This window comes from Rhinoderma darwinii, chromosome 1 (genome assembly GCF_050947455.1).
Source record: "Rhinoderma darwinii isolate aRhiDar2 chromosome 1, aRhiDar2.hap1, whole genome shotgun sequence".
NCBI classification, from domain to species: Eukaryota; Metazoa; Chordata; class Amphibia; order Anura; family Rhinodermatidae; genus Rhinoderma; species Rhinoderma darwinii.
Window position 1 is genome coordinate 108,000,949 of NC_134687.1, and position 27,009 is coordinate 108,027,957.

The window sequence follows — 27,009 nt, forward strand, 5'->3', positions numbered from 1 at the left end:
AGGACGAGAGTACTGAGCATACGCTGCACTAGGAGAGCAAATTAACAAATATACAGAGATAGGAGTACACAAAGACTACTGGAGGATGTGTCCAGTGGCAAGAGAAGTTATCAACAATACAATAACATGGCGGCGTTGTGAAGGCTCATTATTAACCCCTTCCCGACATTTGCCGTATGGGTACGTCATGGAAAGCATTGACTTCCCGCATTTTGACGTACCCATACGCCAAATGTTTGGCACCGGCTCAGAAGCTGAGTCGGTGCCATCATCGTCGGACCTCAGCTGTATCTTACAGCTGACATCCGACTGTAACGGCGGGGGCCGAAATTAGCTTCGATCCCCGCCGTTAACCCCCTTAAGTGCAGCACTCAAACGCGAGTGCTGCACTTAAGGTGTTTGCAGCTCATCGGAACCCCAGCAATGAAATTGCCGGGGTTCCGGTAGCTGCAATGGCAACCAGAGGCCTAATACTGGCCTCCCGGTCTGCCTAGCACGGAAACCGGTCAAGATCCGCCCGGCGGCGGAGCCTGATCGGCTTCCGTAGCTGCCGGCAAGATGGCGCCGGGTCAGGAGCTGATCCGGCGTCGTCAGCTGTATGTTACAGCTGACATCCACCTGTAACGGCAGGAACCGGAGCTAGCTCCGATCCCTGCCATTAACCCCTTCGATGCAGCAATCGAAAGCGATTGCTGCATCGTAGCGGTTACTAGCAGATCGCCAGCCCTGACAGGCAATCAGGACTGGCGACTGCTGCTATGGCAACAGGAGACACAATGGCCTCCTGCTCTGCCATTACGGAAGCCGATTAGGCCCCGCCTGGAGGCGAAGCCTAATCGGCTTGCTGTCAGTGAATAACTGACAGATCTAATACATTGCACTACGTAGGTAGTGCAATGTATTAGAAAAAAATAAATCTGTCAGCTGGACCTTCAAGTCCTCTAGTGGGACTTGAGAAAAAGTGTAAAAAAAAGTGAAAACAATAAAAGTTTGAAAACAATAAAAGTTTCAAGTAATAAAATGAAACACAATCCCCCTTTTACTCTTATCAAGTCCTTTATTATTGAAAAAAAATAATAAACCATACGTATTTGGTATCGCCGCGACCGTAACGACCTGAGGTATCAAGATATTATATTATTTATTGCACGCGGTGAACAGCGTAAAAAAACCCGTAAAAAACGATACCAGAGTTTCTGTTTTTTGGTCACTTTGCCCTATAAATATAGGAATAAAAAGTGATCAAAAAGTCGCACGTATCCAAAAATGGTACCTATAAAAACTATAGCTCGTCTCGCAAAAAACAAGCCCTCATACAGCTCCGTCGACAAAAAAATAAGAAGTTATGGTTCTCACAACTTGGCGACAGAAAAAATACATTATTTTTACAAAAGTAATTTTATTGTGCAAAAAGTTGTAAAACATAAAAAAGTTCTATAAATTTGGTATCGCCGGAATCGTACTGACCCGCAGAATAAAGTTAACATGTAATTTATAACGCATGGTGAACGCTGTATAAAAAAACCTAAATAAAACTATGCCAGAATTGCGTTTTTTTGTTTACCTGGCCTCACAAAAAATAGGATAAAAGGTAATCATAAAGTCGCATGTACCCCAAAACGGTACCAATAATAACTACAGCTCGTCCCGCAAAAAAACAGCCCTCATACCGCTACGTCTATGAAAAAATAAAATTAGTTATGGCTCCAATAAGTCAGGAAATAAAAAATATTCAGTTGTGCCCGAGGAGAACATTTCTTCTGTTTGAAGAGGCGATATATCAAGGACCTAAAACTAGGGAACCAGGAAGGGGAGAGCCCAAACATATCCGCTGGAAGCGACAGTGCCCGTATTATACCAGGACAACACTTCTCAGCAAAATTCCCCAAACTGCAAAGGTGCGGAGTGTGGACCAAAAGGGGGATAAGAAAGGACGCCATATATCAGTGCGACACCGGCCTGTGCAGAAAGGATTGCTTCACAGCGTAACACACGTCTATGGATAATTTTATTGTTTTTTTACCCCATTATCATCCCACCTGACTATGCCCCTCAGGTACTCCGCACAGCTTACATGTACCCCCACATTATAAACGGAAACACCAGCAATACTCAAAAAAACTACTACCAAGCAAAATCCGCTCTCCAAAAGCCAAATGGCGTTCCCTCCCATCTGATCCCTACAGCGTGCCCTACAGCGTGCCCAAACAGCAGTTTCCTTCCACATATATGGCACCGCCATACTCGGGAGAACCCCTTTACCAATTTTTGGGGTGTGTGTCTCCAGCGTCATAAGCTGGGCATGACATATTTGCCACTGAAATGGCATATCTAGGGAAAAATATACAGCAAAATCCAATACACAGGTCAGCACTCCAGGTTTAAGTGAAAGAAGGATCTTTTTATTCACCACATGCAACGTTTCAACCCTGCTCAATGGGGCCTTTTCCCCTTTCGTCGTCATGTGTGCGTCTATTCTGAGCATGTTGGTTGTGTTCCGCAATTAAATTTTCATCCCTCCTGTCATCAAAGCGTGTGCGTCTGTTCTGGGATTTATAGTTTCCAACATAACGCCGGAAATTTTTTTGTTCGATTTGCCAATTGTAGATGTTTCCATTGGTATAATCATCGGCATCTCTCTGCCATTTTTGACGTTTCGTCTCTTCTAATCCCGAACGGAATTTTTCCAAATGGCTATTAAATTTGGCCATATAGTCATCAAATTCTTCTGTATTCAACAATGTTTTCAATGATAACTCAGCAGTGTGCATTTTATCCTCGGTAGATAATAAATCTTTTTGTAAATATTCGATGTTGAGTAGTAGGATATCTAATGCATATTTATTGGAAATTTGCGTATACCTGGTGCAGAAATCACTATTCTGGAAGAAAAGGTTAGGTCTCATTTGAGAACGCATACCTCTCGGAATCCTGTGTGCTCTGTAGTATTCCGTCAGGGTGGACAGGTGTAAACCCATAGTAATGGTTCTTTTCTTTTCATACTCATATTTCTTTTTTGATTCTCTACTTGAGGGAATCGATAAGAATGTAGCATCTTCCACTGCGCCTTGCAGTATCCTCTCCATATCGGCTTGGGTATATGAGAAGACATCAGGTTGTTTAGAATCTTGATGATGATCCTTAGTAGTAGACATTTTATGAACGTGCAAAGCTTTATCGGTCAACAGTAGAAACAAGCAAAGTAAAAGCAGCACCGTTCTTCCAGTGTAGGGTGCAAGTCCCTGTTCAGACACACGACCAGTGTCCCAAATCCACAGCAAAATCCAATACACAGGTCAGCACTCCAGGTTTAAGTGAAAGAAGGATCTTTTTATTCACCACATGCAACGTTTCAGCCCTGCTCAATGGGGCCTTTTCCCCTTTCGTCGTCATGTGTGCGTCTATTCTGAGCATGTTGGTTGTGTTCCGCAATTAAATTCTCATCCCTCCTGTCATCAAAGCGTGTGCGTCTGTTCTGGGATTTATCGTTTCCAACATAATGCCGGAAATTTTTTTGTTAGATTTGCCAATTGTAGATGTTTCCATTGGTATAATCATCGGCATCTCTCTGCCATTTTTGACGTTTCGTCTCTTCTAATCCTAGGGAAAAATATACATTTTTAATTTGCACCATCCGCAGTGCATTCATTTATGGAAAAGAACTGTGGGGTGAAAATGCTCACTACACCCCTTAACAAATGCCTTGAGGGGTGTAGCTTCGAAATGGGGTCACTTCTCAGGGGTTTCTTTTTATTATTTCACATCAGAGCCTCTGCAATTGTGAACCAATACTTTGTAAATCGCCAAATTAGGCCTCAATTTTACATGGTACTCTTTCACTCCTGAGCCTTGTCAAATGTCCAGGCAAAAGATTAGTGCCCCATTCAGGGTGTTTCTAAAACCAGGAAACCCAGCATAATAATTGGAGAGCTGTCTTGTTATAGTGGCACAAGACGGGCTCCACATATTGGCATATCTATGGAAAAAAATCCCATTTTCACTCTGCAACATCGAGTTCACACTAATTTCTACAAAACACCTGCAGGGTTAAAATGCTTACTACACCCCTAGGTAAATGTATTGAGGGGTGTAGTTTCCAAAATTGGGTCACTTCTGGGAGGTTTCCACTGTTTTGGGCCCACAGGCGCCCAGAAACCAATCCAGAAACATCTGCACTCCAAATGGCGGTCTTTCCCTTCTGAGCCCTGCCGTGTACCCAAACAGCCGTTTATGACCACATATGGGGTATTGCCGTACTCGGGAGAAACTGCTTTACAAATAATGGGTTATTTTTTTCCTTTATTTGTTGAGAAAATGAAAAAATTTGCGCTAAAGCTACGTTTTATTGAAGAAAAAGGACTGTTTTTATTTTCACTGCCCAATTCTAATAAATTCTATGAAACATCTGTGGGGTCAAAATGCTTACTACACCCCTAGATGAATTCCTCAAGAGGTGTTGTTTCCTAAATGGAGTCCCTTTTTGGGCATTTTCATTGTTTTGTCCCCTCAGGGGCTTTGCAAATGTGACCTGGCCTCCGCAAACCATTCCTGCTAAATGTGATCTCAAAAAGCCAAATAGTGCTCTTTCCCTTCTAAGCCCTGCCGTGTGTCCAAACATCCGTTTATTACCACATGTGGGGTATTGTTTTACTCAGGAGAAATTTCTTTGCAAATTTTGCGGTGCTTTTTCTCCTTCAGTCCTTGTGGAAATGAGAAAAAATTTGCTAAACCTACATTTTCTTTGAAAAAATGTACATTGTCATTTTCAGGGCCTACTTCCAATAATTTATGCAAAAAACCTGTGGGGTCAAAACGCTCACTATACCCCTAGATAATTTCCTCAATGGGTGTAGTTTCCGAAATGGGGTCACTTGTGGGGGGTTTCCACTGTTTTGTCCCCTCAGGGGCTTTGTAAATGTGACATGGCCTCCGCAAACCATTCCTGCTAAATGTGATCTCCAAAAGCCAAATGGCGCTCTTTCCCTTCTAAGCCCTGCCGTGTGTCCAAATAGCCGTTTAGGACCACATGTGGGGTATTGTTTTACTCGGGAGAAATTGCTTTACAAATTTTGCGGTGCTTTTTCTCCTTTAGTCCTTGTGGAAATGAGAAAAAAAAATCGCTAAATCTACATTTTCTTTGAAGAAATGTCGATTTTAATTTTCACGGCCTACTTCCAATAATTTCTGTAAAAAACCTGTGCGGTCAAAATGCTCACTATACCCCTAGATAATTTCCTTGAGGTGTATACTTTCCCAGATGGGGTCACTTTTGGGGGATTTTTACTGTTTTGGCACTGCAAGAGCCCTTCAAACCTGACATGGTGCCTAAAATATATTCTAACAAAAATAAGGCCCCAAAATCTTCTAGGTGCTCCTTTGCTTCTGAGGCCGGTGCTTCATTCCAGTAGCACGCTACGGCCACATGTGGGATATTTCCTAAAACTGCAGAAACTGGGCAACAAATATTGAGTTGAATTTCTCTGGTAAAACCTTCTGTGTTATAAAAAGAATTGTATTAAAAATTTATTTCTGCAAAAAAATATGAAATTTGTAAATTTTACCTCTACTTTGCTTTAATTCCTGTGAAATGTGTAAAGGGTTAAGACATTTTCTAAATGCTGTTTTGAATACTTTGAGGGGTGAAGTTTTTAAAAATTGGGTGACTTTTTGGGGGTTTCTAATATATAAGGGCCTCAAAACCACTTCACAACTGAACTGGCCCCTGTAAAAATAGCCTTTTGAAATTTTCTTGAAAATGTGAGAAATTGCTGCCAAAGTTCTAAGCCTTGTGATGTCATAGAAAAATAAAAGGATGTTCAAAAAACGATGCCAATCTAAAGTAGACATATGGGGGATGTTAATTAGCAACAATTTTGTGTGGTATAAGTGGCTGTCTTACAAGCAGATACATTTAAATTGAGAAAAATGCTAATTATTTCTAATTTTTGGTGTTTTTCACAATTAAATACTGAACATATCGAGCAAATTTTGCCAGTAACTTAAAGCGCAATGTGTCACGAGAAAATAATCTCAGAATCGCTTGGACAGGTGAAAGCATTCCGGAGTTATTACCACATAAAGTGACACATGTCAGATTTGAAAAATGAGGCTCTGTCAGGAAGGTCAAAAGTGGCTAAAGAGGCAAGGGGTTAAAGATGTATCATATTTGCTACATTTATTTATTTTACATATATGGGACAATGAGCCATCATTATGATTCTATGAACACCACTTTAACCTATACGTCATATACTTTTATTGCCATTTTCATGACGTATCCGTTAAACGGTTCCCATTATATCCTATGGGTGACGGATGTTGGGCAGTAATGTAAAGAGCATGAAAAGCTCATGATGCAGACATTTAAAGCGTACCTAGTTTTTTAGGTGACTTTTCAGAACAAGATGTCATATGTGTGTACATGAGGAATAGCACTCTTTCTGGCCATTATATGACTTCAATGTGGCATTTTTTTTTTTAGCAGTTTTCCCCTCTGCAGACCCTCTCTTTAATTCTCACTTTTTTCTGAGCTAGTGGGCGGAGCCTAACTGCTATCATGTCTTCTATACACTGTACACATAGAAGAGAAGAATCCTGCTCTCCTATCTCTATCATATATACAGAATTAGCAATATGGAGGAGATTATACATCAGTACTGAGTAGTGTAGCAGAGAATTCAGCACTGGGGTGACATAGAAATCTTACTGCCACTTCTGTGTGTCGCTCACTCTGCTCCTGCTTCCTCCCCTCTCCATAGACTTGTATGCAGCTTGTCTGTCGTTATCTCACTTTGCTCCTGCTCCCTCCTTATGCTCCCCTTCCCCTCTTCATAGGCTTGTATGGGCAGGCAGTGAAGTGACACAACCCCACCTTCTGCAGTGTGCCTGTAACCAGGGCCAGATTTTTCTTGACAACAGGGAGTGGACAGGAAGGGAGACACCTAGTGGCAGTAACTTCATACAGAATTGACATACATAAAACAGCTACATTTTAAAGAGGCTCTGTCACCAGATTTTGCAACCCCTATCTCCTATTGCAGCAGATCGGCGCTGCAATGTAGATAAGAGTAACGTTTTTTGTTTTTTTTTTAAAACAAGCATTTTTGGCCAAGTTATGACCATTTTTATATTTATGCAAATTAGGCTTTCTTAAGTACAACTGGGCGTGTATTGTGTGTGTACATCTGGGCGTTTTTACTTCTTTTACTAGCTGGGCGTTGTGAATAGAAGTGTATGATGCTGACGAATCAGCATCATCCACTTCTCTTCGTTACCACCCAGCTTCTGGCAGTGCACAGACACACAGCGTGTTCTCGAGAGATCATGCTGTGACATCACTTCCTGCCCCAGGTCCTGCATCGTGTCGGACGAGCGAGGACACATCGGCACCAGAGGCTACAGTTGATTCTGCAGCAGCATCAGCGTTTGCAGGTAAGTAGCTACATCGACTTACCTGCAAACGCCGATGCTGCTGCAGAATCAACTCTTTTTTACGGCCGTTTTTTTTTAGCTGTTTTTCAATGGAGTCAATGAAAAACGGCTCCAAAAACGTCCCAAGAAGTGTCCTGCACTTCTTTTGATGAGCCGTCATTTTACGCGCCATATTTTGACACCGACACGTAAAATAGTGGGAACAGAACATCGTAAAACCCATTGCCGGCAATGGGCAGATGTTTGTAGGCGTAATGGAGCCGTTTTTTCAGGTGTAATTCGAGGCGCAAAATGCCAGAATTATGTCTGAAAACACTGCGTGTGAACATACCCTTAGATTAGCATAAGTTTTTGAAAGTTAGTGCCTATTTAACAGATGCCTGTGATGGATGCCATACAGTCGCATCCATAACCCTTAGGCTACCATGTTAAAAAAAAAAACACTGTAACTTTGATGTATGCGTTTCTTTACTGGACTCCGCGGGAAGGAATAGCATAGTCTAATGGAGTAATCTCTGACCAGACCATTGCAGCGGAGTGTTTGCTGTAATATACACCTCTGCCTGCACCATTCCCCATGTCGTATATGTAGAATGCCTGACATTAACTACATAGCGTCATCGCCGTACATGTACAGAGTTTAGCGACTAGCGGTCAAAAGGAAATCGCTTTCCTCGTCATTTCTCACCTATAATCAAGATGTCTGATGTCACTGCTGTCTAATTTTCTGAGTATTAAAATATCATTTCATAGCAACAATCCAGGAATGTACCAGGTGGTCACTTCCAATCTACATTGCCCTGTGTCTTCTGCTGTGGTCACTGAATCTCCTGCAGCGGCATCCCATAGAATATGATGTAAGACTATTTCTAAGCCTTCATCTCTGCAGTGGGCTGGTGTTTGACCGCTACCTGAACCATGAATGACTGTCTGCAGCTTCCCCTGCCGCCTTCATATGTGGCTCTCCAGCATCCTGCTCACAATTTAGAAGGATCTACTGTATAGAACTATGGCTTCTATGATCCTCGCACACCTCCGTATGTTACCAGAGCTATTGTCTACAGCAGTGATTTATGAATCAAGATGGCGGACAGAAGTTGGTTTATGCTCTTCTAAAAAGCAAGGTAGAAGTAGGATTGAGGAGAATAGAAGAACAATTATAATGTAGATTAGGTTTGAGGTAGGTGGTAATGATTTCATGTGCCTGCTAGAGTTCCTCATGTTAATATATCCTAATATATACCTACTATCGGAATCACTCACTCTACAAAATATTGAAGCTTTCAGGTAGTAGATCTTCCTACCATTAGATACAGGCTGCTCTACAGCAAACAACACTAAATGGCAACCTGTATTCTGCTGTTGGATTTTCAGGGCAAAGGCAGTAAACTTGAATTTTCTCTCACGGCTTCCACTTGTAAAGGGAACAATTACAATAATATATAAAATATAGAAACTGACACTCTAAGGGTATGTTCACACGGCCCATTTTCGGGCTGTAAACGCCCGAAAAATCAGAAGCAGAACGCCTCCAAACATCTGCCCATTGATTTCAATGGGAAAAACAGCGTTCTGTTCCGATTTGAAAAACGGCTGCGTAAAAAAACGGCCGCGATAAACGCGAGTGGCTTAAAAAGCGTCTGAAAATCAGGAGCTCTTTTCCCTTGAAAACAGCTCCCTATTTTCAGACGTTTTTGGTTAAGCATGTGAACATACCCTAACAAACAACTTTAAACGGCCTAATTCACACGACCGTGTTCGGTCTGTGTTATATGGTTCACATGTCGGCCGTATTTCCCAGACCGAACACAGTGCAGGGAGGAACGCTACTAGCATCATAGTTATGTACGATGCCAGGAGTCACTGCCTCGCTGCCGGACAACTGTCCTGTACTGTGATCATGTTTTCAGTAGTCTCCTAGCGTCATACATAACTATGCCGAAACACTGCCGACATGCGGACCGTATATCATGGACCGAACACGTCGTGTGAATTAGGCTTAATGCAAAGAAGATACTATTTTAGCCCCTTAAGCACTGGGCCAATTTTGGCCTTGACCAAAACAATTTTTTGACTTTTCTTCCCGGCAATCCTAACTTTTATTTTTTTGTTCGACGTACCTGTATGACATTTAGTTTTTTTGCGGTACGAGTTGTACTTTATGTAGGTGCCATTTTTTGGTACATTAGTGTTTAGTTTATATAAATTTTTATTTTGGCAAAAATGGGAAAAAAATGCAGTTCCACTGCAGTTTTTAGTTACTTATTTTTTTACAGTATACTCCGATCATTATAAAAAAATGCTATAAAACAATTGTACAGGTTGTTACGGTCGGGACAATACCAAATATGTGTATTATTTTATGTTTTGGGATTTATATATAATAAAGCTTATTTATTGTAAAAAAATTGCATTTGTGTGACCTTTTTTCTTATTTATCTTTAAATGAAAGGGTGACTAAACTTTTAACCCTTTCCTGTCACAGCCATTTTGTGGATTTTCAATTTTTCCTCCCGACCTTCCAAAAACCATAACTATTTTATTTTTCCCTCAATAAAGCCATATGAGGGCTTGTATTTTGCAGAATGAGTTTTAGTTTTTCACTGCACCATTTATTGTACCATACAATGTGTTGGGAAACTGGTAAAAAATTCTTTGTGGGGTGGAATAGGAAAAATACAGCGATTTCTTACGCCTAGGACAGGTGTTCACTTGATGCTTGTCATCCCCACAATAGAAGCAGAGACCATTCTTCCTGCGTAACTCTCTACGTTGTTGGGGGGACACGGAGGCCCCGAGTTGCATAGGTACCTCCGTGGAAGAACGAAGCAACGGAACCTCGGGAGGCATCATGGGGGAGTCAGAGGAGAAAACACAAAAACGTTCACGTTGTCGTTCCCTGAGACATCGGTCAAGTCGTACCGCTAAAGCCATAACCTGGTCTAGGGAGTCAGAAGAGGGATAGCTAACTAGCAGGTCTTTCAGGGCGTTCGACAGACCCAACCTAAACTGGCACCTTAAGGCAGGGTCATTCCACCGAGAAGCTACGCACCACTTCCTAAAGTCAGAGCAATACTCCTCAACAGGTCTCTTACCCTGACGTAAGGTCACCAGCTTACTCTCGGCAAAGGCAGTCCTGTCAGTCTCGTCATAAATGAGTCCGAGAGCGGAAAAGAAAAGATCAACGGAGGAAAGTTCAGGGGCGTCAGGAGCCAAGGAGAAGGCCCAATCTTGGGGCCCTTCCTCGAGCCGGGACATAATTATACCCACCCGCTGGCTCTCAGAACCTGAGGAGTGGGGCTTTAAGCGAAAATAGAGCCTACAACTCTCCCGAAAGGAGAGAAAAGTCTTCCGGTCCCCTGAGAACCAGTCAGGCAACTTGAGGTGGGGTTCAAGAGGTGAGGTGAGGGGCACTACCATGGTAGCATCAGGCTGGTTGACCCTCTGAGCCAGGGCCTGGACCTGTAAGGAGAGACCCTGCATTTGCTGAGCCAGGGTCTCAAGGGGTTCCATAGTAGCGTGAGGGACCAGGGTAGACTAGGTATATGGGCTTGTGATTATGTAATGACGGGGGTAAGGAAACAGACAAGTGAGCCCTAATCTACCTGCCACTCAGTCCCTGCCTACTTGCAACGACCCGTCCTAGGCTACGGGGTACAACTGGGCGACAGTCCATACGCTCAATAAGTGCACGACAGACAAACAGACAAGGGTACACAGAAGCAAGGGAAAAGGGGAAGTTGCCCACGGCAACACCGAGAGCAACAAGAGTGGTGAACGAGCTGAGTCAAACCAGGAGTGTACGAGGTACCAAAAGCAAAGCAGGAGAGTAGTGAACAAGCCGAGTCAAACCAGGAGTGTACGAGGTACCAAACGCAGAGCAGGAGAGTAGTCAGTAAGCCAGGGTCAATATGAAGCAGGGTCAAATAGATCAAGAAGCTGCAGTAGGGCCAGGAAACCAAACGAGAAGAATCACAAGCAAGGAGGAACAGGAAAGGTAGGTATAAATAGACAGAGGGCGGGAGCTAGCTCCGTCTGGCCAGGCTATGATAGGCTCTCCCACTCCTAAGCCTGCCATCCTGAGTGGTGGAAGATGGAGTCAGTCTCCCAGACATAGAAGCAGGTGCAGACTGATTACTTATGGGCGTAGCTACAGAAGCTGTGCCTGGCAGATCCTTAACAATGGGGGTGTTTTGTAGTGCGCCCGCCATGTTTTGTCTTCAGTGCGGCCGCTCATTAGTGCAGCGCCGGCCACATCACATCATCCTGACAGCGCGCACTTGTTATCAGGACTCAAGAGCGGGGCAATGGCTGAATTACACAGCCGCAGCCCCGCTCTCATACACTCATGTGTTACTATACTGAGCTGTGCGGCTGTGCAGCTAAGTATCGAAATACAGGAAATAGCGGTATCGAACCGTTTGGGGATGCAGGGTATCGAAACAGTATCGAAGTTTCGATGCATCGTGCATCCCTAGGTCAGACAGCCCTGGGGTCCTTCAGTGGATCCTGGGCCATCGGTCCATGTAAGGTATTGGCTTAGATCCCTGTGATGTGATCAAAGGGGGGTAATTGTTATTTGATTTTTGCTATAGAAGCACACATCCATTGCATAATCAGTATGTATGGAATTTTCTAGGACTCTTTATTAGACACATGTTATGATTCAATTATTCATATTCGTGGCAAGTATTTAATATTTTTTTCATTGTTCAAGTTATTCACTTCTTTGTTAGGGTGTGTTCGGTTTCCATTGATCGGTTCCATTAGATCTTTCCGTCGGAAGAACCCATCAACGGAAGGGCAAACAAAAACCATAGCTTCCGATGGCATTACCATTGATTTCAATGGTAGTGATTCCATTGCTAATGGTTTCCGTTTGTCTCCGTTCCGTAAGGTTCCTGTTTTGTTTTTTTGACGGAATCAACAGCGGAGTCAACTGCACTATTGTTTCCATTAAAAAAACTGGAACCTTACTGTACAGAGACAGTTGGAAACCATTAGCAATGGAAGCATTATCATTGAAATCAAGGGTAATGGAAACGGAAGCTATGGTTTCCGTTTGCCCTTCCGTTGATGGGTTCTTCCGACGGAAAGGTCTGATGGAACCCATCAACGGTAACTGAACGCTGATGTGAACAGGCCCTTAAATGTTGCCCCGAAGATGTCTCTCAGAAGTCTTGTCCGTCACCAGCACAAATCGCAAGCAAAGCCTTCTCATAGTGTCCTGAAGCAAAGTGCTGCAAAAAAAATAATAATCATGTTATTTTTGTTCTCACGTTATCTTCACCAATATGATTTCTGTGCAAATTGTACAAGCAATTTGTTATAGTTATCACAAGTGTTGTCACCTAGCTTTCTCAGATTTAGAGGCATAACTTGAAGCTCCTGGGCTCCAATGTAAAATCTATAATGCCCCACCTACAACTTACCATTTATAATACTAAAGAAGGTAATATAAGAAAAATACCATAATAAATAACCCTTTTACACAATATCTTATGTTTCTTTAAAGGGGTTATCCGAGATTATGAAAATACAGAAAAGTGCCTGTATGGGGCCAAATGCCAACCAGGTGATGCCACCAAATCTCATAAGTAATTATTTTTAATTTTCATTTTGTTACCCTGCTCTGTACAGCACCTCTGTTTTGATGCTGGCAATAGTTTCTGTGTGTGGGATTATCATGTAAAGGACTACAGTTCCCATGATTCTTTTCTCCTCACAGACATTGCCTATAATTACAGGCCCCTCTGTTACAAGGTGTAAGGTAATGTTGTAACTACTCGGTCTTTACACACAACACAGATCTGTGAAATCTGGGATAAGAGGCATGTGAGGTGTGATGCCCTGAACTACAGGGAGAGGAGAGATCACCACGTGTTCATAATACGAAACCTCACACAAGCAGGAGATAAACACCTGAAGAATGGTCATGTGAGTGTGGTTTACAGAGACATTTCAGCTACAGACAGTACATTAATAAGTGATAGATCTTTCTGCATGTAAACCATCCGCACATAATTAAAAAGAAACTGGATAACTCCTTTAACTGGTAGCATTTCTACTCGACCTGCAGTATCCACAAATTCTGTGTGCATGGTTTATGATATCAGACCCAAATGTCTTCATACCTACCACAGACCTACTCAGTTGCACTTTCCATGGTTCTCAGCTTAAAGTGAATGCCCACCTTTTAAGGCCATTTGGTTTATTTTAATCTAAATAGGACCAAAATACTGTACTGATTTATTTCATAAGATATTTCCATAGAGGTTGGAGCTCTATTTTTCTGATACTTAGCTCCAAATCCTCTGAATATAGATAAAACTCAGCCTGACTTCAGTTACCACAAAGGAGATCCTAGTACACTGTTTTACTGTTGAATTCAATGTATAAGCAGTGTTCAGTATGGTCATAAGCTCCCCCTAATGGTGACTATAAGCAGCCAAAATGTTATAATTTCACTGTATGTCTCTGCAGGAGATTTGGTGCTTAGTATCAGAAAAATTAAGCTCAAACCTTTTATAAACGTATATCATGAAATTTATCAGCACAGACTTTTGGAGCTAAGAAACTACATCATGTTGAAAGATGGACAATCACTCTAAGGGCTCATGCACAAGAACTGTAGACCCTCCTGTGTGCTGTATTTTCCCCTAGAAACAATGGTTCTGTGGTAGAATATTTCTGTAATATGACATGCAAAGGAGCTTAACAAATCAGACACATGACGGTACAGTATGGTTCTATAGGAGGCTGACTGTCTTACGGATCTGTGTAACATACAACATATGCATGTGCTATTAGGAAATGGAGAAGGTTCCCAAGTGGATTTCACCAAGGGTGAGAGAATAAAATGATGTAGAACTTGCCCAGCTGAAGCTTTTCATAATATATTTAATAACACCATACCAAGTACAAATTGCAAGTGCTCCCATATCGAGTAAGGGAACCTCACTTAATAGCCCCTATTGTAGTGGCACTCCTCCAAAATTATGTTCCTGACAGCAAAAAATATATATTTCCCAAATTTGTTTTCAGAAGCGCAGCTTTAATTTAATGGTCAAATAGTAGATCCTAAAGTATATTATTGGGCATGTCATAATATATATCAGTGCATGTAGACTTTGTTGAGAAAGTAGTTGTCCACGCTGTTCATTATTGAAATCAATAGTATAATAGTGTGTCCTTCATCATTTATTTTCACTAGAATCAAACATATGTTTTAGCCTCTTATTGGAAGTACATAATGCAGAAATAAATAGTTAAACAAGTGTCCTCGGTGCCACATAAAGTGCACTGCCATTCAGATTAAATTAGCAGTGTTCTTGCATATGTATTGTGGATTTTAATATCCAGTCTAACATCTCTTTGCAAATAAAAAAGTCATAAGAGACATTTGGATTTCTCTGTTTGCTGCAAAGTCTTACTAAATCAGATGGAGGAAAAGTGAATTTGCTGTTTTAATAGCATTTTAGATTTTGCATTATGCAACGTGCTGCAAATAGCAAAATGGCCAAATAGGATTATTACCCCTTCTGGCAAAAATTTACTACAACTGAGATGTTTTATATTAGGGAATGACAAAAAAGAATCCTATAAATCTTTATTGTGAATTAAATATGTGAAGAACACCATATGGCATTTGTTGTATTGACAATAAACAGTGCATGAAGCCATAGAATGAAAAGATCTGGAGAAAAAGAATGCGTCTAGTAAGTCTTTGTATTATTTGCAGATAGGAGAAGGCATAAGGAGTAGAAATGGAGCTGACATAATGGGGTAAGACAGCCCCCTGTTATGTGCCCCATTACAGCATATTAATCTGATAGAATGGAGCCCTCAGACCCCACTTTGTTATCTAGTTAACTTTATGCACTGTCCTTCATCTTGTAAGACCGTAGAATAGACTACAGAATGGATGTATCCATGACAACACCAACGTTATGAAAATAATTGAAAAGATAAACCTTCTTGCACTCTCCCAGAATTATAGGTAATGTTAAACACCCCTACACTGTGGCCATCAATCTGCCACTAGATATTCTGTAAAACAAATACCCTTTAACCTTAGGAGGCTCTTCGATTATTTAATGGGATTCATTGCAATAGAGGAAGACATAATTTAAACTAGTGTTATCTCCAGTTTGTTGGGCCTATCGATTTCAACTTCTGAACAAATGTATGTAATGGCAAAGGATGCAAAGATGCCATTTGTTTAATAGCACAGAGAATATCGCAAAACTTTAAAGGGTAACTAAACTTAAAAAAAAATTTTGACGTGTCATAGTGACATGTCAGAGATTTTGAGAATCCCACCGATCGCTAGGGTGAGCGCTTAGCCGCTTTGTGTCTGATCGTCTTTTCTCGGAAAGCCAAGCAATTGGTGTACCGGCTCAATAGAAAGTCTATTAGCCCGTACACCGTCCACTAAGCTTTACGAGAAACGACGATCAGAAACAAAGCGGCTCAGTGCTCACGCAAGCGCTTCTGCCTTTTTGTTTTAGTGATCAGTGGGGGTCTCAGTGCTCGGACCCCCATCATTCTTTTGAAAGCTTAGTTACCCGTTAACAGACAGCCTATTTAGTTCTTTATTAAAGGCTAAATGCTTCAACTTACCTTGTTCCATTCTCCTGCATAACTCCCACCTCCACTGGTGGAAGCTACATGTAAGTATTTGTCAGAGGTCATTGCCGAGAGGAAAAAATGGAGTGACTCTCATGTGAAAAGCTCCAATTTCTCTTGTTGGCAATAACATATGTGCTTACAGTAATTGATGTTAAAGTGTACCTCCAATAATACTTAAAAATTAATAAACACACAGCTGAATACATAATTAAAAGACAATAAACAAGATGTACAACCCGTCTTCGTAACTTACTCCTGTCCGAAGTTATCCCCGATGATCATGTAGCAGCCATAACTGTTCATTCTTCTATAGCTGGCAAAGCAAATGGGCGGTCACTTCCTAATGATGACGTGTACCAAGGGAATTGTAGTTCCCCTAGTTCCCATGCTACCATGCGTGCCTGCCCATGAACGCGCATGTCAGATCAACCAATGAGCGTCCAGGAGCTCTTGTTTCTGTCTCATGTTTCTAACCTCCTCCAAGTTGCTAGTATATTACTCACAGCGGCCAGCAGTGGCCACTGTGATCATATACTACAAGGTTGCGTAGGGATCACGCAAGTTTACATCGTGTCTCCTGAGGGTATGTTCACACGCAGTGACCAAAAACGTCTGAAAATACGGAGCTGTTTTCAGGTGAAAATACCTCCTGATTTTCAGAAGTTTTTTTAACAACGTCCCAAGAAGTGTCCTGCACTTCTTTTGACGAGCTGTCATTTTACGCGCCGTATTTTGACAGCGACGCATAAAATAAAGGCTCGTGGGAACAGAACATCCTAATTCCCATTGAAAGCAATGGGCAGATGTTTGTAGGCGTATTAGGGGCATTTTTTCAGGCGTAATTCGAGGCGTAAAACGCCCGAATTACGTCTGAAATCACTGCGTGTGAACATACCCTAAGATATATCTCTACTACCTAGAATCCGTAGCCAGCATCTGTTAGAGCTGGCTACGGATTCTACTTTAGGGTATGTTCACACGTAGTGTTGTCAGACGTAATTCGGGCGTTTTACGCCTCGAATTACGCCTGAAAAAACGTCCCTAATACGCCTACAAACATCTGCCCATTGCTTTCAATGGGTTTTACGGTGTTCTGTTCCCACGAGCCTTAATTTTACGCATCGCTGTCAAAATACGGCGCGTAAAATGAAGGCTCGTCAAAAGAAGTGCAGGACACTTCTTGGGACGTTTTTGGAGGAGTTTTCCATTGAAAAACAGCTCCAAAAAACGGCCGTAAAATACACGGTGAAAAACGCGAGTTGCTACAAAAACGTCTGAAAATCAGGAACTGTTTTCGCCTGAAAACAGCTCCGTATTTTCAGACGTTTTTAGTCACTGCGTGTGAACATACCCTAAGGCTGGATTCACACGAGCATGTTCGGTCCGAAAAGAACGGAACGTATTTCGGCCGCAAGTCCCGGACCAAACACACTGCAGGGAGCCGGGCTCCTAGCATCATAGTTATGTACGCCGCTAGGAGTCCCTGTCTCGCTGCGGGACAACTGTCCCGTACTGTAATCATCTTTTCAGTAGGGGACAGTAGTTCCACGGAGAAGCAGGGACTCCTAGCGTCGTACATAACTATGATGCTAGGAGCCCGGCTCCCTGCAGTGTGTTCGGTCCGGGACTTGTGGCCGATATACGTTCCGTCATTTACGGACCGAACATGCTCATGTGAATCCAGCCTAAGGGTATGTTCACACACAGTGGTTTTAGACGTAATTCGGGCGTTTTACTCCTCAAATTACGCCTGAAAAAAAGCCCCTAATACGCCTACAAACATCTGCCCATTGCTTTCAAAGGTAATTACGATGGTCTGTTCCCACGAGCCTTTATTTTACGCGTCGCTGTCAAAATATGGTGCATAAAATGACGGCTCATCAAAAAAAGTGCTGGACACTTCTTGGGACGTTTTTGGAGGCGTTTGTCATTGACTCCATTGGAAAACAGCTCCAAAAACGGCCGTAAAAAACGCAGCGAAAAACGTGAGTTGTTAAAAAAACGTCTGAAAATCAGGAGCTGTTTTCGCCTGAAAACAGCTCCGTATTTTCAGACGTTTTTGGTCACTACGTGTGAACATACCCTAACGATCATGGCCCGGGCAAGTAGCAGCAGCTTATACATAAGGAGATATGGGGAAAGAAGGGACACCAGCAGAAAAACTATAGGAATAATGTAATAAATATATATTGAGAATATACTTATATTCTCATTACTAACACATCTGTGCAAACTTTTATAACTTTACAGGTACACTTTAAAGGGAGATAAAACTATAGCAAAAAACAGTGGGACAGATTTACTGAGGTTGTCTGAGGGTATGTTCACACGGCCAAATTTCAGACGTATACGAGGCGTATTATGCCTCGTTTTACGTCTGAAAATACGGCTCCAATACGTCGGCAAACATCTGCCCATTCATTTGAATGGGTTTGCCGACGTACTGTGCAGACGACCTGTTATTCACGCGTCGTCGTTTGACAGCTGTCAAACGACGACGCGTAAAAATACAGCCTCGTCAAAAGAAGTGCAGGACACTTCTTTGGACGTTTTTGGAGCTGTTTTCTCATAGACTCCAATGAAAACAGCTCCAAAAACGGACGTAAAAAACGCCGCGAAAACGGCGTGAAAACGCCGCGAAAAATGCGAGTTGGTAAAAAAAACTTCTGAAAAGCAGGGTCTGTTTTCCCTTGAAAACAGCTCTGTATTTTCAGACCTTTTTTTGTTGACTACGTGTGAACATACCCTAAGGGTATGTTCACACGTAGTCAACCAAAACGTCTGAAAATCCAGAGCTGTTTTCAAGGGAAAACAGACCCTGCTTTTCAGAAGTTTTTTTACCAACTCGCATTTTTCGCGGCGTTTTTCGCGCCGTTTTCGCGGCGTTTTTTACGTCCGTTTTTGGAGCTGTTTTCATTGGAGTCTATGAGAAAACAGCTCCAAAAACGTCTGAAAGAAGTGTCCTGCACTTCTTTTGACGAGGCTGTATTTTTACGAGTCGTCGTTTGACAGCTGTCAAACGACGACGCGTAAATAACAGGTCGTCTGCACAGTACGTCGGCAAACCCATCCAAATGAATGGGCAGATGTTTGCCGACGTATTGGAGCCGTATTTTCAGACGTAAAACGAGGCATAATACGCCTCGTATACGTCTGAAATTTGGCCGTGTGAACATACCCTAAGATTTAGACAGCATAAACTTAGACCCGGCAGTCTGAAGATTCGCCAAATTTGTCACAATGGTACACGCTGTATGATAAATTTGGTGCATCTTAAAAGGCATGCTAGATACTTTTCTCTTTCTAATACCAACTCTTGGTTGGCTAAGTTTTCCTTTGGTGCATTTAAGCCACGCAGCCTTCCCTGATGCGTCACACCCTCTTTTTTTAGACTCTTTTTAAAAGTGTCCTGTGAGGCACAAACATCTGTTCTTAAATTAGTTTAAAATAAAATGCACCAAAATTTGGCACATTTTTCGACACATTCTAGACGCATGCACAGTAGTAAAATTGCCCCAGTGTCTTCAGATTTACCTTAATGTCGTGGTAGAGGGATTTTCCATATCTTTCCTTGTATCTCTGTCTGATAGTCAAGAGATCTATTTCACTTCTGGCTATGATAGTCCTTATAATTGTTTTATTGTGGAAGCCAAAATCCTAAAAAGAACAAGAGACAAATCCATGTTACATATCACAGAATCGTAAATCAAATGCAGAGTGCGTAAAGGGGAGTAAAGCTAAACTTGAAAGAGGCTCTGTCACCAGATTATAAGAGCAAGTTATGAGTAATTTTTGATTTATGCTAATTAGTTTCTTAATGACCAACTGGGCGTGTTTTTACTTTTTACCAACTGGGCGTTGTACAGAGGAGTGTATGACGCTGACCAATCAGTGACCAATCAGCATCATACACTTCTCATTGTTCCAGCCCATTGTTACAGCGTGATTGTGCAGTGAAAGAAGCTGGGCTGGAACAATGAGAAGTGTATGATTCTGATTGGTCACTGATTGGTCAGCGTCATACACTCCTCTGTACAACGCCCAGTTGGTAAAAAGTAAAAACATGCCCAGTTGGTCATTAAGAAACGAATTAGCATAAATCTAAAATTGCTCATAACTTGCTCAAAAATTATTGTTTTTCAAAATAAAAACCACTGCTGTTATCTACATTACAGCGCCGATCAGATTATGTAAGAGATAGGGCATTTATAATCTGGTGACAGAGCCTCTTTAAATGGGTATTCCCAACTGAGACATTTATGTAATATCCACAGGATTTGCCATAAGTATCTGATAGATGTGGGTTCTACCTCTGGTCACTCAACCCTCGTCCCACCTGGAGAGGCGGCTGCTGCATCCAGGAGGGGAATGCATATGTGTGGATCTCACCATCTATTATATAGCCGGGAAGGACGTGGTGTCCGAAGCTCACATAGAGCTTCGCCCACATAGAGCTCTGCCCACAGCCAGAAGACTGAGGAAGGAGATGTGAGCAGGGGTGGGATCCGGCCGGTTCACCCCGGTTATCCCTAACCAGTTGTTAAAATTACAGCCGTTTCGCAGAACCGGGTGAAGCAGGAAGCCGGAACCGGTCCCCTGCACTCAATGGTATCCACATCCTTAGGACACGGATACACTTGAGTAGCCTTGCGCTGCCATTCGGCACGTTAGTGATGATGCAGTCGGCGAGATGACGTCATCGCGCCGCTGCATCTTTCCGCTGGAGAAGGACTGGTGTCGCGCGGGACAGGTAAGAATATAATGTGTTTTTTTCCTTTTCCTTCTACTGTGGGCAGCATTGGGGACCTTATCTATAGGGGACTATACAGGGAACAGTAACTACAGAGGACTATATAGGGAACTAACTACAGGGGACTATATAGGGAACAGTAACTACAGGGGACTATATGGGGAACTAACTACAGGGGACTGTAGGGAACTAACTACAGAGGACTATATAGGGAACAGTAACTACAGAGGACTATATAGGGAACTAACTACAGGGGACTATATAGGGAACAGTAACTACAGGGGACTGTATAGGGAACAGTAACTACAGGGGACTATATAGGGGACAGTAACTACAGGGGACTATATAGGTGACAGTAACTACAGGGGACTATATAGGTGACCGTAACTACAGGGTCTATATAGGGAACAGTAACTTCAGGGGACTATATAGGGAACAGTAGAGTAGCTACAGAGTACTATATAGGGAACAGTAACTACAGGGGACTATATAGGGAACTAAATACAGGGGACTGTAGGAAACTAACTACAGGGGACTGTAGGGAACAAACTACAGAGAACTATATAGGGAACAGTATCTACAAGGGACTATATAGGGAACAGTAACTACTGGGGACTATATAGGGAACAGTAACTGCAGGGGACTATATAGGGAACAGTAACTACAGGGGGCTATATAGGGAACAGTAACTACAGGGGACTATATAGGGAACAGTAACTACAGGGGACTATATAGGGAACGAACTACATGGGACTATATAGGGAACAGTAACTGCAGGGGACCATATAGGGAACAGTAACTACAGGGGACTATATAGGGAACTAACTACAAGGGACTATATAGGGAACACTAACTACAGGGGACTATATAGGGGCCCTTATCTACAGGGAATGCCTCAGGGGGTCCTTATCTACAGGGAACGGCACAGGGGGTTCTATCTACAGGGAACGCCACAGGGGGCCTAACTACAGGGAATGTGACATGGGGCCATATCTACAGGGACCACCACAGGGTGCTCTATCTACAGGGAATGCCACGGGGTGCCCTATCTACAGGGAACGGCACAGGGGGCCCTATCTACAGGGAAGGCCACAGGGGGCCCTATCTACAGGGAACGCCACAGGGGGCTCTATCTACAAGGAATGACACAGGGGGCACTATACAGGGAACACTACAGGGGCCACTATACAGGAAATGCTTCAGTGAATGCCACAGGGGGCTCTATTTACAGGGAATGCCACAGGGGGCCCTATCTACAGGGGGCACTATACAGGGAAAGCTACAGGGGGCACTATACAGGGAATGCTACAGTGAATGCCACAGGGGGCACTATCTACAGGGAACGCTACTACATACAGAAGGCTCTACTGGTAGCACTATCTACAGATGGCTCTATGGGGAGAACTATCTATAGAGGGCTCTACTGGGAGCACTATCTACAGGGGGCACTGTGTGTGGTGCAATACTTTACAGTGTTTGACACAATTTTATTCAGGGGCACAGTGTATGGTACTATTATATTTAGGGGCACAGTGTATGGTGCTATTATATTCAGGGGCACAGTGTGTATCGCTATTATATTCGGGGACAGTGTATGATACTATTATATTTGGGGGCATAGAGTGTGGTACCATAAGAATTTGCTCTTCGTTTATAGGTGCAGAAATTTTGAAAAGTGAGCGTCCGATGACATCTGAGCAGCAAATTAACCCATTTACACAGAAATGGGTCATGGCCAAGAGGCATCATGGAGTTCTGGACCAGATGGAAAAGTAAAGAGAACGACTAGAATCTGAGAAGTCGTCACCGGTGAGTCACTAAATGTAAATGTTATTCTCCCTGTTACTGCTCAGTACTGTAGTCACTGTATGATCTGCTGTACTGGGAGCTGTAGTTTTATGCCGTACAAACTTATATGACAGGGGTTAAACAAAATGTGCAAATTATCTTTGTACTGAGCTGTATTTGTACTGGTGCTGTATATATATGTACTGAGCTTGGTTCTGGAGTTATATTCATCATAACAACCAAGCTCAATACATATATACAGCACCAAAGAGAAGCTCAGAACATATATACAACTCCAGAACCAAGCTCCGCATATAAATTCAGCACCAGAACCAAGCTCAGTACATATATACAGCACCACAACAAAGCTTAGTACATATATACAGCACCAGAACAAAGCTCAGTACATGTATATATGTACTAAGCTTTGTTGTGGTGCTGTATATATGTACTGAGCTTGGTTCTGGTGTTGTATATATGTACTAAGCTTTGTTGTGGTGCTCTATACAACACCAGAACCAAGCACAGTACATAAATACAGCACCAGAACCTAGCCCAGTATATATATATACAGCACCAGAACAAAGCTCAGTACATAAATACAGCCCCAGAACCAAGTTCAGTACATATATACAGCACCAGAACAAAGCTCAGTAAATATTGTAAGGGAATTAGGTAACGGGACAGTCATCTCCTAGGGTAGACGGGCACTCGATATCAAACACGCCAGTAAATTTCAGTCCGCACAGCAAAGATGTGGTACTACTGGCCTCAGCCAGATTTATTTACAGGTTGTACATGAATAAAAAGAAAACAAACAAAAAGAAAACTCTATGCCTGTCCGGCACTAACTATACAGTCAGGTATCCTAACTAACACAGTGCAGTTCTAATGCCTGGCACCATAAACCATGCAGACCATACAACCTGTTATGAATGCAGTCGGTTTGCTCTCACAAGCTCCTCTCCCAAGGCTGAGAGAGAGTTTGACTGAACTGCAGCCTTTTTAAAGGGCTATCACACCTCACCCCTGATTAATAGCTAGACAGCCCAAGACCAGGACTGTGAGGATGGAGTGGGGCCCACCCATCTCTCCCCACTCCAACAGCCATGCCCTTTTCCAGGTTTTAGATAAAACCTATTGCAGAGGGTGAACCACATTCTCTTCTGAATTTTGTCCCTGGTTGTTTTCAGATAGCAGAAGACAGAAATCTTGGGGAAATATAGACCCCATCCACAACCTCTCCACATGGTCTGTCACAATATATACAGCACCAGAACCAAGCTCATACATATATACGGCACCAGAACCAAGCTCAGTACATATATACAGCACCAGAACAAAGCTCAGTACATATATGATCAGAACAACCAAACTCAAAACATATATATATATATATATATATATAAAGGATTTGCCAGACACAGCTTCTGTGTCGACGCCCCTGGTTAATCAGTCTGCATCTGCTCCTAGGTCTGATAGAGTGACTCGATCTTCTACCACTCAGGCTGGTAGGCTGAGGAGTGGGAGAACCTATCGCAGCCTGGCCAGACGGAGCTAGCTCCCGCCCTCTGTCTATTTATTCCTTCATTTCCTGCTCCTCCTTTGCCTGTGATTCTCTCCTGTTTCCTGGCTCTGCTGTTCTGCTAGTACTTTTGACCTCTGCTTTAGATTGACCCTGGCTTTACTGACTATGCTCCTGCTCTGCGTTTGGCACCTCGTACACTCCTGGTTTGACTCGGCTCGTTCACTACTCTTGTTGCTCACGGTGTTGCCGTGGGCAACTGCCCCATTTCCCTTAGCTTCTGTGTACCCTTGTCTGTTTGTCTGTTGTGCACGTATTGAGCGTAGGGGCCGTCGCCCAGTTGTACGCCGTCGCCTAGGACGGGTCGTGCAAGTAGGCAGGCACTGAGTGGCGGGTAGATTAGGGCTCACCTGTCTGTCTCCCTACCCCTGCCATTACATAATCACAGGCCCATATACCTTTTCTACCCTGGTTCCTACTACTATGGACCCCCTTGGGACCCTGGCTCAGCAAATGCAGTGTCTCTTACTACAGGTCCAAGCCCTGGCTCATAGGTGCGACCAGCGTGATGCTAACCAGCTAGTGCCCTCCACCTCACCTCCTGAACCCCATCTCAAGTTGCCTGACCGGTTCTCAGGGAACCGGAAGACTTTTTTCTCCTTTCGGGAGAGTGGTAGACTCTATTTCCGTCTAAGGCCCCACTCCTCAGGTTCTGAGAGCCAGCGAGTGGGTATTATTGTCTCCCGGCTCCAGGACGGGCCACAAGAATGAGCCTTCTCCTTGGCTCCTGACGCCCCTGAACTTTCCTCTGTTGAATTTTGTATTTCCGCTCTCGGGCTCATCTATGACGAGACTGACAAGACTGCCTTTGCCGAGAGTCAGCTGGTGACCTTACGTCAGGGTAAGAGACCCGTTGAAGAGTAATGTTCTGACTTTAGGAAGTGGCGTGTAGCTTCTCGCTGGAATGACCCTGCCTTGAGGTGCCAGTTTAGATTGGGTCTGTCGAACGCCCTGAAAGACCTGTTAGTTAGCTATCCCTCTTCTGACTCCCTAGACCAGGTTATGGCTTTAGCGGTACGTCTTGACCGACGTCTCAGGGAACGACGACTGGAACGTTTTTGTGCCTTCTCCTCTGGCTCCCCCATGATGGCTCCCGAGGTTCCGTTGCTTCGTTCTTCCACGGAAAACTCGGATGAACCAATGCAACTCGGGGCCTCCGTGTCTCCCCAACAACGTAGAGAGCTCCGCAGGAAGAATGGTCTCTGCTTCTACTGTGGGGATGACAAGCATCAAGTGAACGACTGTCCTAGGCGTAAGATTACTCCAGCCGGAAAACTTCCACGCCTAAGTGACCATCGGGGAGGTCGCTTGGGCGCACAGGTATTTCCCGTAAATATGAAACCTAATAAGATCTTGCTTCCCTTTCAGGTCTCTTTTGAGGGTAGGTCTGCCAATGGAAGTGCCTTTGTGGATTCAGGTTCTTCTGCTAATATTATGTCTGTGGAATTTGCTATGTCTCTAGCTATGCCATTGATTGAATTGCCTAAACCTGTCCCGGTAGTGGGTATCGACTCCACCCCACTTGCTAATGGCTATTTTACGCAGCATACCCCTGTTTTATGAACTCATTGTTGGCTCCATTCATTTGGAGCAGTGTTCTGTACTGGTGATGCAGGGATTATCGTCCAATTTGGTTTTAGGCCTTCCCTGGTTGCAGATGCATAATCCCACGTTTAACTGGAGTACTGGGGATCTTACTAAATGGGGTAATAAATGCATGATGTCCTGTTTTTCTGTTAATCTTATTTCTCTCCCTGAGGAGGTGAACACTCTACCTGACTTTATTCAGGACTTCGCTGATGTTTTTTCTAAAAATGCCTCCGAAGTGTTACCTCCTCATAGAGAATACAATCGATTTGGTACCAGGAGCTAAGCTCCCTAAGGGTAGGATATTTAATCTCTCTTGTCCCGAACGTGAGGCCATGAGAGAATATATCCAGGAAAGCCTGGCCAAGGGTTACATTCGCCCCTCTACTTCTCCGGTGGGTGCTGGCTTCTTCGTAGGGAAGAAGGATGGTGGTCAGTCAGTCTGCATCTGCTCCTAGGTCTGATAGAGTGACTCGATCTTCTACCACTCAGGCTGGTAGGCTGAGGAGTGGGAGAACCTATCGCAGCCTGGCCAGACGGAGCTAGCTCCCGCCTTCTGTCTATTTATTCCTTCATTTCCTGCTCCTCCTTTGCCTGTGATTCTCTCCTGTTTCCTGGCTCTGCTGTTCTGCTAGTACTATTGACCTCTGCTTTAGATTGAGCCTGGCTTTTACTGACTACGCTCCTGCTCTGCGTTTGGTACCTCGTACACTCCTGGTTTGACCTCGTTCACTACTCTTGTTGCTCACGGTGTTGCCGTGGGCAACTGCCCCATTTCCCTTAGCTTCTGTGTACCCTTGTCTGTTTGTCTGTTGTGCACGTATTGAGCGTAGGGACCGTCGCCCAGTTGTACGCCGTCGCCTAGGACGGGTCGTGCAAGTAGGCAGGGACTGGGTGGCGGGTAGATTAGGGCTCACCTGTCTGTCTCCCTACCACGGCCATTACAATATATATATATGTATATATATATATATATATATGTGTGTGTGTGTACTGAGCTTTGTTCTGGTGCTGTATATATGTACTGAGCTTTGTTCTGGTGCTGTATATATGTACTGAGATTTGCACAGCCTAACTAAATGGGCTGAGCACGCTTGGGATATTGAATGTGAACATATAGGTCTATACGTAATGGGTGAGTTTAATATAATGTGTGGGTAGGTCTGTACACTTATTTAATTATATACATAGTGTGGCTATCCACACTAAAACATTCTGGACAGGGAATATCTTTATT

The 27,009-nt window shown here is 43.3% G+C and overlaps 1 protein-coding gene across 1 annotated transcript in view; it reads right to left on the reverse strand.

Annotated features, from left to right (window-relative positions):
- Nucleotides 1-12,602: 12,602 nt before the first annotated feature.
- The window catches only part of ANXA10 (annexin A10), a 129,829-nt gene continuing 115,422 nt past the window's right edge, over nt 12,603-27,009 (reverse strand). The window contains exons 12-13 of the mRNA XM_075847191.1: nt 19,597-19,719; nt 12,603-12,671 (exon numbers count right to left, since the gene is read on the reverse strand). Coding sequence (XP_075703306.1) covers nt 12,603-12,671; nt 19,597-19,719 — 192 coding nt within the window. The remainder of the gene's footprint in view (nt 12,672-19,596; nt 19,720-27,009) is intronic.